Here is a 12,762-nt window from a genome sequence, read left to right as displayed (position 1 = left end):
GATTCTCCTTGGGGTTGGTGTTCCCCAAGGTGCTCAGGGTTCCCCCAGGGTTGCTGTTCCCTGGGAGTTTCCTCTGGGTTGCTGTTCCCAGAGTTAATCAGGTTTTCAGGCTTCTCTTTGCCCTGGGTGTTTCACACCAGAGGTGGAGACGACAAGCTGAGCCCCCAGTGCACATTTCCAGGGTTGTTTATTCTTCATTATCTCAGTTCTGTCCCAGCTCTGCCAGGCCTCCCTGGCAGGGTCCCTGATCTCAGTTCTGTCCCAGCTCTGCAGGGCGTCCCCAGCAGAGCAGGACTGGGCAGGTCAGAGAGCCCCTTATGTACAGTACCCCTGACCCAACCACTGTCCATAATGAACTTTTTATTTACAAAATTGTACCAATGCCTACTACCTATGCTAACATGTCATTTCTACTCTAAACCAATCTCTAAATCCAACTCAGCAGAAAATGGGGGACGAGAGCAAGAACAAGGGGGACAGGGGCCACTCCCCAATTCCTCCATCCTGTCTCTTCAACCCCATATACTGAGAATCCTGGATTCTACATTTACATTCTATGATAAACTAAATTCTACGCATTTTGAATTCTCTCAGCTTGTGATTCCTCACACACTGTGGGCATTCACTGCCATGGCAGGGGTCAGAGGCAGTGCCCTCCTGGGCTCTGTGTGAGGCTGCCTGAGCCCCTTGGACAGACCCCAGACCCCCTGCCCGGTCTCCAAACCCTCCAGGGTGGGCAGAGGGATGTTCTACACTCGGACAGTTTAGGAGGGGTTTTATTTCTCTTTCTACCCTGTGAGGGGGGTGAGGCCCCGGTCCAGCTGTGGCTGTGCCATCCCTGGGAGTGTCCAAGGCCAGGAGAGGCGTGGAGCAGCCTGGGGTGGTGGGAAGTGTCCCTGCCCATCCCCTGGATGATCCTTCCCAACCCTTTCCATGATTCTGTAATTTTCCCTGTGATCTGTTCAGAATTATCCTCACAACAGAGTGCAAAGTGATGCTCCTGTCTAACAAAAAGCATTTCTCTCATTGGTTTTGGGCAAGCAGAGGAAGCGTGTTGGGGTTTAAAAATGTGTGCTCTCAATCCTCTGGAAATATTTTGGGATATCTCTGTTGATTCAAACATGGTCTGTGGGTAAATTGTATCAAATTTGATTTCTTCTGCATCTGAAAAGGAATTTTCTGAGAAAGAACTTAATAGCTTGTAAACATGAAATTTCAAAACTAGTGCAAACTAAAAGAACGTTTAGCTCTTTCATTTTCTGTTATCATCTTACAATTTCAGCCTGCATAAGCTTTTCATTGAGTCAGTGTTTTTTACAAGATGCTAAGAGCTTTTTGATATTGAATTTCATGCCAGACTGTGTGTCTTTTTCCTACATCAGATTTATGTTAAACCGTTGAATTTCCTTCCAGTTTCAAAACATTTCAGAGTAGCAGATGAAAATCATGGGTCTTACCCTGATTAATTTGTCATTCCTTTGGGCATCCTTCACCACCTTCTTCCCAGAATTGTGTTTCTTGATAAAAATCAGAATTTTCAGTGCAAATGGCACTAACCTGGCAGGATGGATCATTAAACCTTGACTTACAAAAATCCCAAATCCTTCACTGAAGGTCAATCTGAATATGGAGAGAGGTGAGTGGAGAAGCTGCTTCAATTAAGACAGGATTGACCACCCTGCCCAGGGTTATGGAACCAGAAAAGTGATTTTTAATTGAACTCTGAGCATTTCCTCTCTGGAGAGAGCTGGTTTGAGTTCAGAGAGCAGAAGGAGGAATCCAGGGCTCGATCTGGATGGGATTTTCTGTGTTTCATGTTGTTGGTGTGGTGTTAGAGAGAGCCCCTCTCTAAGCAGCCTGATCAGATGCTGCATTGATCTGCCATTGACCAGGCTTATAAATAACCCTGATAAGGATTCCCAGCCTGGAATCTCCGAGGAGAAGCTTTTTCAGTGTCTCATAAACCCCTCAGATGGGTATTAATGAGGCTTGAGGGCAGAGCTTTGTGCAGGGGATAAAAAAACAAAGTGCAGTGCAGAATTAAGATTTAATTCCCTTTTACCTCGTGATGTGCTGAGTGCTGGGGGATAGGAGCTGTAAGAAAAACGCTGATTTAAAAGAATATTCCATATTAATGTGACTCAAGGAGGAAATTCCGTGTGCTGCATTCCTAGGCAGGGCTCTTGGATAAACACAGATGGGAATTCAGTGGAAGGACACTCACTGGAGGATCTCCAGACTGGAATAATCTGTATTTCCACTGCCCACAGCTGGCACCAGCCCCCCCTGGGCACTGGGAAAAGGGGGAATGGTTTTGTTCCTTCACCTCTAAACCAGCACAATTCTAGTTCTTAGGCAAAATATTGGTTTTTTTCACCTCTGGAAAGAGGAGGAAGCAGAGCAATGCTGGTTGTGTGAAGTGCTTTAGGATTATTGGAGGTTTATTTTTCCCAAGGCTTTGAGATGTGGGGAAATGTGGGATAAAATCTGAGTTTTATCCCCCTGCAGCTGGGGGCTCCTGGTGGTGCTGATGCTGTGGGGAGCAGATCCAGCTCCCCCAGCCTTCAGCCTGGTCTGGAATTATCCTTGGAGGGCTGGGAGAGAGGAGAATCACTGGGATTTCCTGGCTGGAGATGGAGCAGGATGTGGAGCAGGGGCAGAAATGATTTTTCTTTATATCCTGAACGGGGAGGAAGGCACAGTCAGGTTGTGCCTCATCCATCCTGCAGGGCTTTGGGCTCAGAAATGCCAAATTTGCTGGGTTCTGTAGGTGCAGAATGCTCCTGGCTCTGGCTCCCAGCTGATTTTCTCTGAATTGTCACAAAGGAGGTGACTCAGAGACGTTTCTGCTGCTTTCTTGTGGTTGCACTTAGCCCAGCTCCAGCTGTGCTCTGCCCCAAATGAAATCCTCAGGAGTTCTCCTGTGGTTTGATTTTTATTTTTTATCCTTTGACTGTTTTTATTACGCCAAAAATCCAGGGCTAATGGATCTTTGTAATTCACTGAAAAAAGCCTGAAGCTTTATTTTGAAATTAATTTTTTATTTTTTTTCATCAGCGTCCTTGCACCAGGCAGGAACAGAATGTTAGGCATGAGGAAACAGTAAAAAAAATGAGATTCTGCAGTGCATGGGAACATCTTTTTCTCCTTTAAAGCAACCCCTGGTACCTGTTGATGTTTTTAATGACCTTTAAGCAGAGCCTTGCAAGTCCCAGCGAGTGCCTGTGCCCTGCCCTGCCTGACCCACCTTAGGCTGGGCTTAAGTGTTTAGATCCTCTTCAAAGGGGAGCTTAACTCTGCCAAGACGAGTTGATCTCCTGATTTTTAAACTTGTGTTTGCAGCTGAACCCTCCTGTCCTTTCACCTGTGACTCTGAGACCCCCCAGAACCAGATTGATCCCCACCTCCCCCACTCCAGACTGGTTCTTTTTGCAGTTTTCTTCTGCAAAAATTTAACTGATGGAACAAAATGTAGTCAGGGCTTGGCAAACAGATCCTACAGGGAAATTCCCCAAAAGAATGTAATTAATTTTTCGTAGTGGTCGGGGCTCTTCCTGTTTTCTTCCAAAACAACAAAAAAAAATTTGAAATATTAATAAAGGAAGCAGGAAGTGCTGAGACTTTCCAAAGGGACTTAATTCTTGTGAAATGTTTCTTTCAATGTTGTCAAGTGAGGGGACATAAAACGCAGGCTTTTGGCAGTTAATTAAAGCCATTTTTGTTTGTTGTGTCAGTGCACACCAGCGCTGGGGAGCCCTCAGGGGAAGCTTCCTTAGTTCCTGGAAGGTTTTCCCTCACTGCTGCATCAGTGTGTGTGTATATTTATTTATTTTTAATTTATTTATTTGTCTGTTTCTGCTTGACTCTTCCCATCCTGCACAGAGGCTGCTCCTGCAAAGGGTCCAGGCTCTGCTGTTGTTAAAAATATCAATTTTTAACTCCAGGATTTGCAATCTTAATGTGCAGATTAGACCTGGAAGGAAATGACTGAATTGGGGAAGGCTGGAAGTGTCCAAGGCCAGGCTGGGCAGGGCTTGGAGCAACCTGGGCTGGTGAAAAATGTCCCTGCCCATGGAACTGGATGAGCTTTGAGCTCCCTTCCCACCTAAACCACTGAGGATGTGATTAGAACAATTTCATTATTAGATAAGAATCCTCTCTCTGTGCTCATTCTGCCTGCTGAATTTTAAAGATCTCTCATCATTCCAAGGAGTGCTCTGTGATATTTGCAGGGTTTGTGGTTTTGAGTGCAAACACGTCCCATTTATAAAGTGGGCAGCCCCTGCACAGCAGATATTTCACATGCTGCAGCTCAGGGAAGATAAATAAAACTGCTCTGAACTGCAAGATAAGAGATGAAAGAGCTGCAAAAAAAAAAGAAAAAAACCCCCAAAAATCAGCATTTGCAGAGCTGTGGAAAATCAGGGAGCAGTGGGAAAAATGCCTGCCAGAGTAAATGTGAACTTCAATAATATCTTTATTTGTTTTGTCCCGTGCCCTCTGTGCAGCCCTGTGGATCATCCAGCGAGGAGGCAGAGGCAGGGTTTGACAAGGAAAGTGGGGTGAGGGAGGTTAAGTGAGAGAATCAGCACAGCAGCAGCTTTTAGCTGGTTAAAACAGATTAATTCAGTGCCCTGCCTGCCCAGGGAGGGATGACAGCTCCTCTGATGGCTCACAAAAAGCCAAACATTCAGCTGATCCCACAGTGGAGCAGTGGAAATTGCCCTGCACATGGAGAATTCGCAGAATTTCAGAATTATTAAGGTTGGAAAAGGCTCTGAGATCTTTGATCCAGGCTTGGTTGGGCTCAAAACAGGAGTGGCCTGAGCTTCAGGCTTGCCCAGATGGATTATCCAGGACTTGTTCATGCTTTAACCATGGATTTCAGAGTTATTCTGTCACTGCAAATTTCGGTGTTACTGCAAATTCAGTGTCACTCTGCAAATTCAGTGTCACTCTGTAAATTCAGTGTCACTCTGTAAATTCAGTATAATTATATACCTGTAAATTCCATGTCACTCTGAATTTGGGGTCACTCTATATCTGCAAATTCAGTGTCACTCTGTAAATTCAGGGTTATTCTATAACTGCAAATTCAGTGTCACTCTAATTGTAAATTGTGTCACTCTGTAAATTCAGTGTCACTCTGTAAATTCAGTATAATTATATACCTGTAAATTCAGTGTCACTCTGAATTTGGGGTCACTCTATAACTGTAAATTCAGTGTCACTCTGTAAATTCAGGGTCATTCTATAACTAAATTCACTCTGCCCTCCTGTTCACAATCCTGCAGCCCAAAGGCCTGAGCAGAGAAATGAATTGTCCCCTCACCCTCCTGTTTGTTCCACAGAAAATGAAGGAGTACCTGGAGGGCAGGAACCTGATCACCAAGCTCCAGGCCAAGCATGACCTCCTGCAGAAGACCCTGGGAGAAAGTGAGTGTGTGTCTCTGGCAGGCTGTTGCATTTATTACTCAGCTTTATTATTATTTATTTATTTTTATTATTTATTATTTATTTTTATTATTTATTTTTATTATTTATTATAATCTATTATTTATTATTATTTTTTTTTAAATCATTATTAGCTGTTGCATTTCTCGCTCCGCTTTATTTTATTTATTTTATTTATTTTATTTATTTTATTTATTTTATTTTTTTATTTTTTTATTTTTTTATTTTTAATTTTATTTATTTATTTATTTATTTATTTATTTATTTATTTTATATTTTAAATGTTATTTATTTATTTATTATTATTTATAATTATTATTTTTAATCATTATTACCTGTTGCATTTCTTGCTCAGCTTCATTTTATTTATTTATATTGTTTATTATTTATTATTATTTATTACTATTTATTATTATTCTTTTAAATCATAATTAACTGTTGCATTTCTCGCTCAGCTGTTGCATTTCTTGCACTGCTCAGCTGAGGGTGGCAGCCCTGCATTAGTGATTCATCCTTGATGAATTCATCCCTCTGATCTGCGTGAGGGAGAGGCCAAAGGGCCCCCATGGCTGCTTGATGAGTGGTGAACACCAAAATGCTTAATGAGGCATTAATGAGCATCAGCCATGGGCGTGCTGCCCCCTCCTTCAGCCTCTCCTCCTTCACACCCATCCTGCCTCATTAACAGAGCTCTTAATGATCCCTGTTGGGCCCAACCCGGGATTTACTGATTAATTCTGAATTATTGATGGGCTGGGCCTTCATTTGGGTGGCGCTTTAGCTGCTCCTCACCTCTGTGGGCTCAGCCCAACTAAACCCTGTGTGGAGCCCAGGCTTTGTTAGGAGGAGCACAAACAAACCCCAGAAATGTGAAATATGTTCCCTGGCCAGAGGGCATCGCTCAGGGGGCAGCAGCCAGAGCTGAATATTCATTTGCTCTTAGAACAAAGGCAGATTTCTTTCCCTTCATGGTATGGGCAAATCGTGTTGGCCAAAAACCCTCCAGCTTTGCATCCAAATTTCCATAGAAACCTCCCGTGTTTGCAGGGGAGAGTTTGAGCAGTGCAAATGTCAGGTCAGAGCCCGGCCCAGGGTTGTGTCAGTCTGCTGGGTGAAAGCTCAGCCAGCGTGTGGGCTTTGGAGGGCTTTGCTATCACTCTGAAAATGCACTAAAATCACACTAAAACACTTCTTGCTGCAGTAATTAAGAGTAATTAAGAGTTTCGTGTTCTGCTGGGGGACGAGGGGAGGATGTGCCTGGCTTTGGGTTGGCTTGGTTAAAGTTGCTCATCTCCTTGGCTCTCCTATAAGAAAGGGTGGCTGAAATCAAAGTTTTGTGTCCTCAGGGCATTTTTCTTGTGCCTCTGAATGTCTGGGAGTGACAGCAGTGCTGTCCCTGTCACTGATCTCTGCATCCCAAGCCCTGTTTCCTCTTACCCTGCCTGCCCCCTGAACCTGCTCAGGCTGTGCCAGGGGAAAGGAGAGGAAATCAAACGTGGTTTCTCTATTGCTGTGTGGATTTAAAGGCTGCTCCCTTCATTTGCTTTTTGCAAACCAGAGTTTTCTTACTGACCCCATAAAGGGACCCAGGAGTGTCAGAGTAAACCCCAAAAAACTCCTCCTGTCATCTGTGGGATCAAAAGGAGCTGGGAAAGGGAGGAGCATCCCATTTCCCATTCCCATTCCCCATTTCCCATTCCCCATTTCCCATTCCCATTTCCCATTCCCATCTCCCATTTCCCATTCCCATTTCCCATTCCCATTTCCCATTTCCCATTTCCCATTCCCATTTCCCATTCCCATTTCCCATTTCCCATTTCCCATTCCCATTTCCCATTTCCCATTTCCCTTTCCCATTTCCCTTTCCCATTTCCCATTCCCATTTCCCATTCTCATTTCCCATTCCCATTTCCCATTCCCATTTCCCATTCCCATTTCCCATTCCCATTTCCCACCCCACAGGAGCAGGGTAATGCTGCAAACTGGGGACTGTGCCTAGATTTATCCATAAAATGTCACTTCTTTGAGAAATGGGCAAATCAAATCCCCAGAGCACGGTTAGGAGCTTTCCAGGAAAATGTGCCTCCAGCTGTGTGTCCTCAGTGCCTGGCAAGTTCAGGGGATTCTTATTTTTTATTCTCCTCCCTGCCCCATCCTCAGGTGACATTTTTTTAAGTCATGGTACAAATTGCCTTAATGTGAAGATGGCAAGTTCCAGGAATAAAAGTGGCAGCAAGTCCTCCTCTCTAAGAGTCCTCGTGTCCCTGCCTCCTGTCCCCATTTGTCACCCTAATGCAGGAGCCCCTGGATGCTGCCACAGCCGTGTGATTTCTCTGTATGAATATTCCATGACGAGAACGGGACAGATGGCTGGAAATTCTGCTGCAGAATAACATTTTCCTGGGAATTATGCACTGTTTTGGCTTTACGTGGGGAGAGCAAAAGTGGCTATCAAGATGTGCTCGACTAATTGTCAGCCATCAGTAATTAGCTGCTTCCCTCAATCCTCCTTCCATCCCACCAGGAGCAGGGAGGCAACGGGAGGGAAGGTGAATTTTCAGCTGATGGGAATCAGTGTGGTTTCACTGATTATTTTGATTTTTTTTCCCCAAAAAACTGCCCCACTCCCACCAGCACATCCTCCCTTCTCTGCCCCTTCTGCTGTGCTGTTTTAGGTGATGCTGCATTAGCAAGTCCCAAGCTTGGCTGCTGCTGCTTCCTTGAAAACTTGCGAGTTAATGGGAGTGTTTTTATAAATATGTTTGTGGAAAACACCACTGAAACGTCTGTCTCTCGAAATAGCTCCGGTGCCAGCACGTTCAGGCTGTGGGCTGACAAATCTGGGAATGTTTGCACTCTTCCTCAGGGGCTCTGTGAGGCAGAATCTCTCACCCCACCAGTTCCCCTGGGAAGAGGGAGGGAGGGAGGGACTGACAAGCCCAATTTTTTGGCAGAAGTCAACGCTCAGAATGCTCAGGGAGGTGATTTCTATTTAAAAAAATACCAAGAATTCACAGAGACAGGAGTCCTTGGACAGCGTGAGCTGGTTTCTGGTTGGATTTGGTGGAGCTGAGCTGGCAGGGATGGGTTTGGTGCTGTCCTTGGAGCTTCCCCTCCTCTCTCCAAAGTTCCCTGTGCAGAAATCCTGAAATAATCTCCCGTTTCTCCCTCCTCACTCTGGATTTCTCTGTCTCCTCCACAGGTCAGCGGACGGACTGCGCCCTGGCCAGGTAGGTGTGGCTCAGGGAATTGTGGTTTTTAAGGAAAATCTGATGCAAATTGGTCATTCCAGATCAGTTACCAGCCCAGGGCCTGTATCTGTTAGAAAAATTCACGGATTTAGAGTCACAGAATGGAATTGTGGAGTGGTTTGGGTGGGAAGGGACATTAAAGCTCCTCCAGTGCCACCCCTGCCATGGGCACCTTCCCTGTCCAATCCCATCCAGCCTGGCCTGGAACATTCCAGGGATGGGGCAGGAATTGAATAAATTTAATTACATTTATTATAAATTTAAATTAACATTTATTATAATTTTTAAAATTAAATTTATTATAAATTTAACTAATATAAAAAATTCCTTTTCTTGCCCTGGCGTGTTTAGTGCAGATCAGGAGCAGGATGGGACAGTGAGAGAAATTCCTTAATTTGGTGCTCTCACCCAGAGAATGTTCTCTGGTTTAGGTTTAGGTTTAGATTTAGGTTTTTATAACCAAATCCCTGGTCCTGAGGGAGAGGTGAGCCCAGGGCTTATCCACAGGGTCAAGGACCATAAATTAGGAAACTCTTGATCCCAGAGCTGCTCTGCTGTTCTGGATTCCAGCACGGAGAATAAACCTGAATTAATTAGGACCAATCCCAGAACCAGCACTAAGCTTCTGCTGGGGCTTTATTTGTTAAAACATCACAAATCCTCATCTCCAAATTGATGGATTCAGGGGGCTGTGGTGGGCACGAGGGGCTGGGGCAGGGGCTGTGCATCATCCTGCCTCGTTAACAAAAGAAAGGTGATTACCACCAGCGTGGACTCATTACTGCTGCTCCCATTCCTCACAGCAAAGCAAAACTGACAGGTCCTAATTAGACCCTGACATCTGTAATAATAAAATATTATTCATCATGAAACAATTTGAAATATCAAAGAATCGTGCCTGCTAACAGTTTAAAGCCCACCTCATTGTCTGTGACAGCCCGTGGAATCGGATTTTTTTTTATTTTTCATTCAGTTTTTGATTTTTTTTTACAAAAGGAATTTCTCCCAAATTAACACATTGTACAGGCTTTTTAAAAATCACACTTCTAATCCCCTTATTTATAATTCAGCAGCCATCTGCCCTGGCAGGGAATTGGCTGGAATGATACATTAGGGCCTCTCTGCTGTTATCTCCCTTGCTTCATTTTTACAAGAAACTAAAGGAATTTTAAACCCCAGGAATAAATTTTGAGGGGAAAACCCTGGCAGAGCAGGGTTTTTTTCCCTATTTTTCTGCCATTAACGTCTACCAACATCAGCAAATGAGAGCAGACAGACAAGGCTGAGCCTGGCTGGTGTGTGCTGATGTTCCAGGGGGTTTTGTGTTATTTATTTATTTGAAATCTTATCAAAACTGTAATAAAGACCCCGCAGTGGCAGCTGTTAACAGCACAGGGGGAAGCAGCCTGCTCCCACCTGCTCCTCCCTGTGCAATTTATATCAAACTTCACCTCCAGCAGCAGCCCTGGATCACAGAATTCCTTCTGGTCGGGATTAAAATATCAGGGGCAATCTTCTGGCAGGGCTCCCTTGTGCCTCGTGCAGGTTTTGAGTGATTTAAAGTCACTTTAAATCTTTCTGGAGTTCCAGAAATGGAACAAGGCTCTGGTTTGGGGATGCACTGGGAGCTCGGGCTCCTTCCCTGCTCCAGAAGGGGTTGGGAGCACTGGAGGGATGAACTGGTGGTGCTGGAGGATTGTCCTGACTGTTCTTTTCTGTTTTTCCCCCCTGGACCAGTGGCCGGCGCAGCTCCACGGTGAGGAAGCAGGTAATTAACATTTCCCTCGTTAACGAGGCAGGGGTGTGGTGTGGAAAGAGGAGCAGTGGTGGAAAACAAATTTTCATCTGTCCCTCCCTGTCTTCCATGGACCTTTCCAGTCTTCTCTGAGAAATCCCTCGAACCTGGGTCCAAAACCTCGCTCGTTTTTCATGAGAAAAATTAAAATTGCTTTTACTCTGTGTTTTGACAAACCTGGAATCAAAAATCCCAAACAGCCTTGAGCTGTTTGGACAGTCCTGGTTTATGGGATCCACGCTGCTGTTTCTTTGTCTCCATTCCCTTTATTTTCCCTGGAATCCCCATCTCCATTCCCTTTATTTTCCCTGGAATCCCCATCTCCATTCCCTTTATTTTCCCTGGAATCCCTGTTAAACCTGTAACTGCTCTCTTATTGTGCCTTCCTGTAATAAAGACTTACAAAGCCTGGCCTTGGGGATAATCTGTTGCATTTTGGTACCCAAGTGAGCTAAAATGTGTTTCTTTGAGATAGGGAGGACCCAAAGTATCTCCTGTTGGTGCTGTAAGGTTAAAATTTGGGAATTCCAGTTCACACAGCCTTGGGCTGCAGCTTTGGAGTTTTGGGATAAAGACAGCAAGTTGTGATCTCGGTGTGCAGAGTCAAACCTTTGTCATTTTTAAATTTTTTTCTTTTTTTCTCTTCACTCTGCATCCTGCCTGCTCTTGCTGTGATTCCTCTGGGGGCAGGATTCCTCCCAAGCCATTCCCCTGGTGGTGGAGAGCTGCATCCGATTCATCAGCAGGCACGGTGAGTTCCTCTATAAACTAAATAAATGTCATAAATTTATCAATTTCTTTATAAATAAATAAAAAATAACCCCCAGAGGGGATGTTCAGGGGGCTCAGCACGTGGTGCCTGTGCAGAAGCTGCCACAGAAGAACAGCTCTGATTTTTTTGCCTGCGTTGCTGACGTTGTGTGAGCGACGCCTGTTTCAAAGAACTGACCTTGCAAATGTTGTTTTGCCAACAATATCCCTTTATTGCTTGCAAAATCAGCTTCCCATCCATCCACACCACTCGTGCCTCACCTTCCTCTGAGCCCTGAAGTGTGGCCTTCACCAGGAACAATCATCCTCTTCACGAGGAGGAGGAGGAGGAATGTGGGAGGTCAAGCAGTGCATTAATTGTTCATTTACTGCCACACAGAGATGATTTATGCCTGTTTGGAAAGTTGACCCTTCCCAGCCTTGAATGCTGCGCATTTATTGCAATTTGTTTTCATTTTTAATGGCTATCATTTGTTAGTAGTGTGTGAAACAGCTGTTAATTAACACGCGTGGAGAGAGGTGGAATCGATCTTCATTAACCAAGGTGCAGGGCCAGGTTAGCAGGTCCTGTTGGTTTCCCTTGTTCCATTCCCATTTTAGAAACCTAAATCTGGAGTCCCATTCTCATCATCACCTGGAATAACCAAGTTCTAGAATCCCTCTTTAAGGCCATACTTGGATATTTCCTGGGAAATTGTTGAATTTTTCAAGGGAAAAATCCTTGAAACCACATTGAAATGGGAACTGATGGGGGATAAATCATGGCCATCAGGAGATGCTGATTTCACTCAGATTCCAGAACTGGCTTTGATTTTCCAGCAGACTCAACTGAGCCCTTTTTAAACGTTTTCCTCCTGGCATTGGTCATATTTTACTCCTGGCTGCTCCACTGCTGGTTTATGACTTCCTCTGGGTTGTAAAATCCTCTGGGGATCCTCCAGGGTGTGAGATAACATGAATAGCTGTCAGAGCCCTGGCAGTTTAGAAGGGTTAATAATTTTTCTGCCAGTGCTGAGTTCTGTTTTCTCATGTTCTGGACATCTCAGGGAAAGGCAGCTTTTAAACCAGCCTCCTTTTGCCTGGGTTCTTGTTTTGCCTTTATTACAGGAGCTGTAGCTGCTGTAATCATCATTTTTATCTACTCTTACCTTCCCTTGTTACCAGCATCTCTTGTTCTCCTGCAGGTTTGCAGCACGAAGGAATATTCAGAGTGTCGGGGTCGCAGGTTGAAGTGAACGACATCAAAAATGCATTTGAGAGAGGTAAGGAAGAGCCCTTCCAAATCCCAGGAATTGCTGCCAAGTTGTGAATTTGTGTGAGTGCTCAGAAGTGGCCTGAATGCAGCTCTCTCCTTTCTGTTCCTTTGATTTTTGTGTTTTCCTGAGTGAGGCCCTCCCCAACACCTCCCTGGTGCTCATTAACCTTGAATTCTCAGCTGTTTGCTGTTGTGCTTTGTACCCCGTGGAGTGTCTGTATAATAAATACTCTGAA

General features: G+C 44.7%; 1 protein-coding gene across 5 annotated transcripts in view; it reads left to right on the top strand.

Moving 5' to 3' along the window:
* The window catches only part of SRGAP2 (SLIT-ROBO Rho GTPase activating protein 2), a 98,058-nt gene that overhangs the window by 63,705 nt on the left and 21,591 nt on the right, over positions 1–12,762 (top strand). For all 5 annotated transcript variants that reach the window (XM_063418670.1, XM_063418667.1, XM_063418668.1 and 2 more), the window contains 5 exons: positions 5,352–5,436; positions 8,657–8,684; positions 10,443–10,473; positions 11,191–11,251; positions 12,456–12,533. In XM_063418670.1, the coding sequence (XP_063274740.1) occupies positions 5,352–5,436; positions 8,657–8,684; positions 10,443–10,473; positions 11,191–11,251; positions 12,456–12,533 (283 nt within the window). The remainder of the gene's footprint in view (positions 1–5,351; positions 5,437–8,656; positions 8,685–10,442; positions 10,474–11,190; positions 11,252–12,455; positions 12,534–12,762) is intronic.

This window comes from Prinia subflava, chromosome 23 (assembly GCF_021018805.1).
Source record: "Prinia subflava isolate CZ2003 ecotype Zambia chromosome 23, Cam_Psub_1.2, whole genome shotgun sequence".
Classification (NCBI taxonomy): domain Eukaryota; kingdom Metazoa; phylum Chordata; class Aves; order Passeriformes; family Cisticolidae; genus Prinia; species Prinia subflava.
Note: the sequence above shows the minus strand (reverse complement) of the source record. Positions and strands in the feature narration are given on the sequence as shown.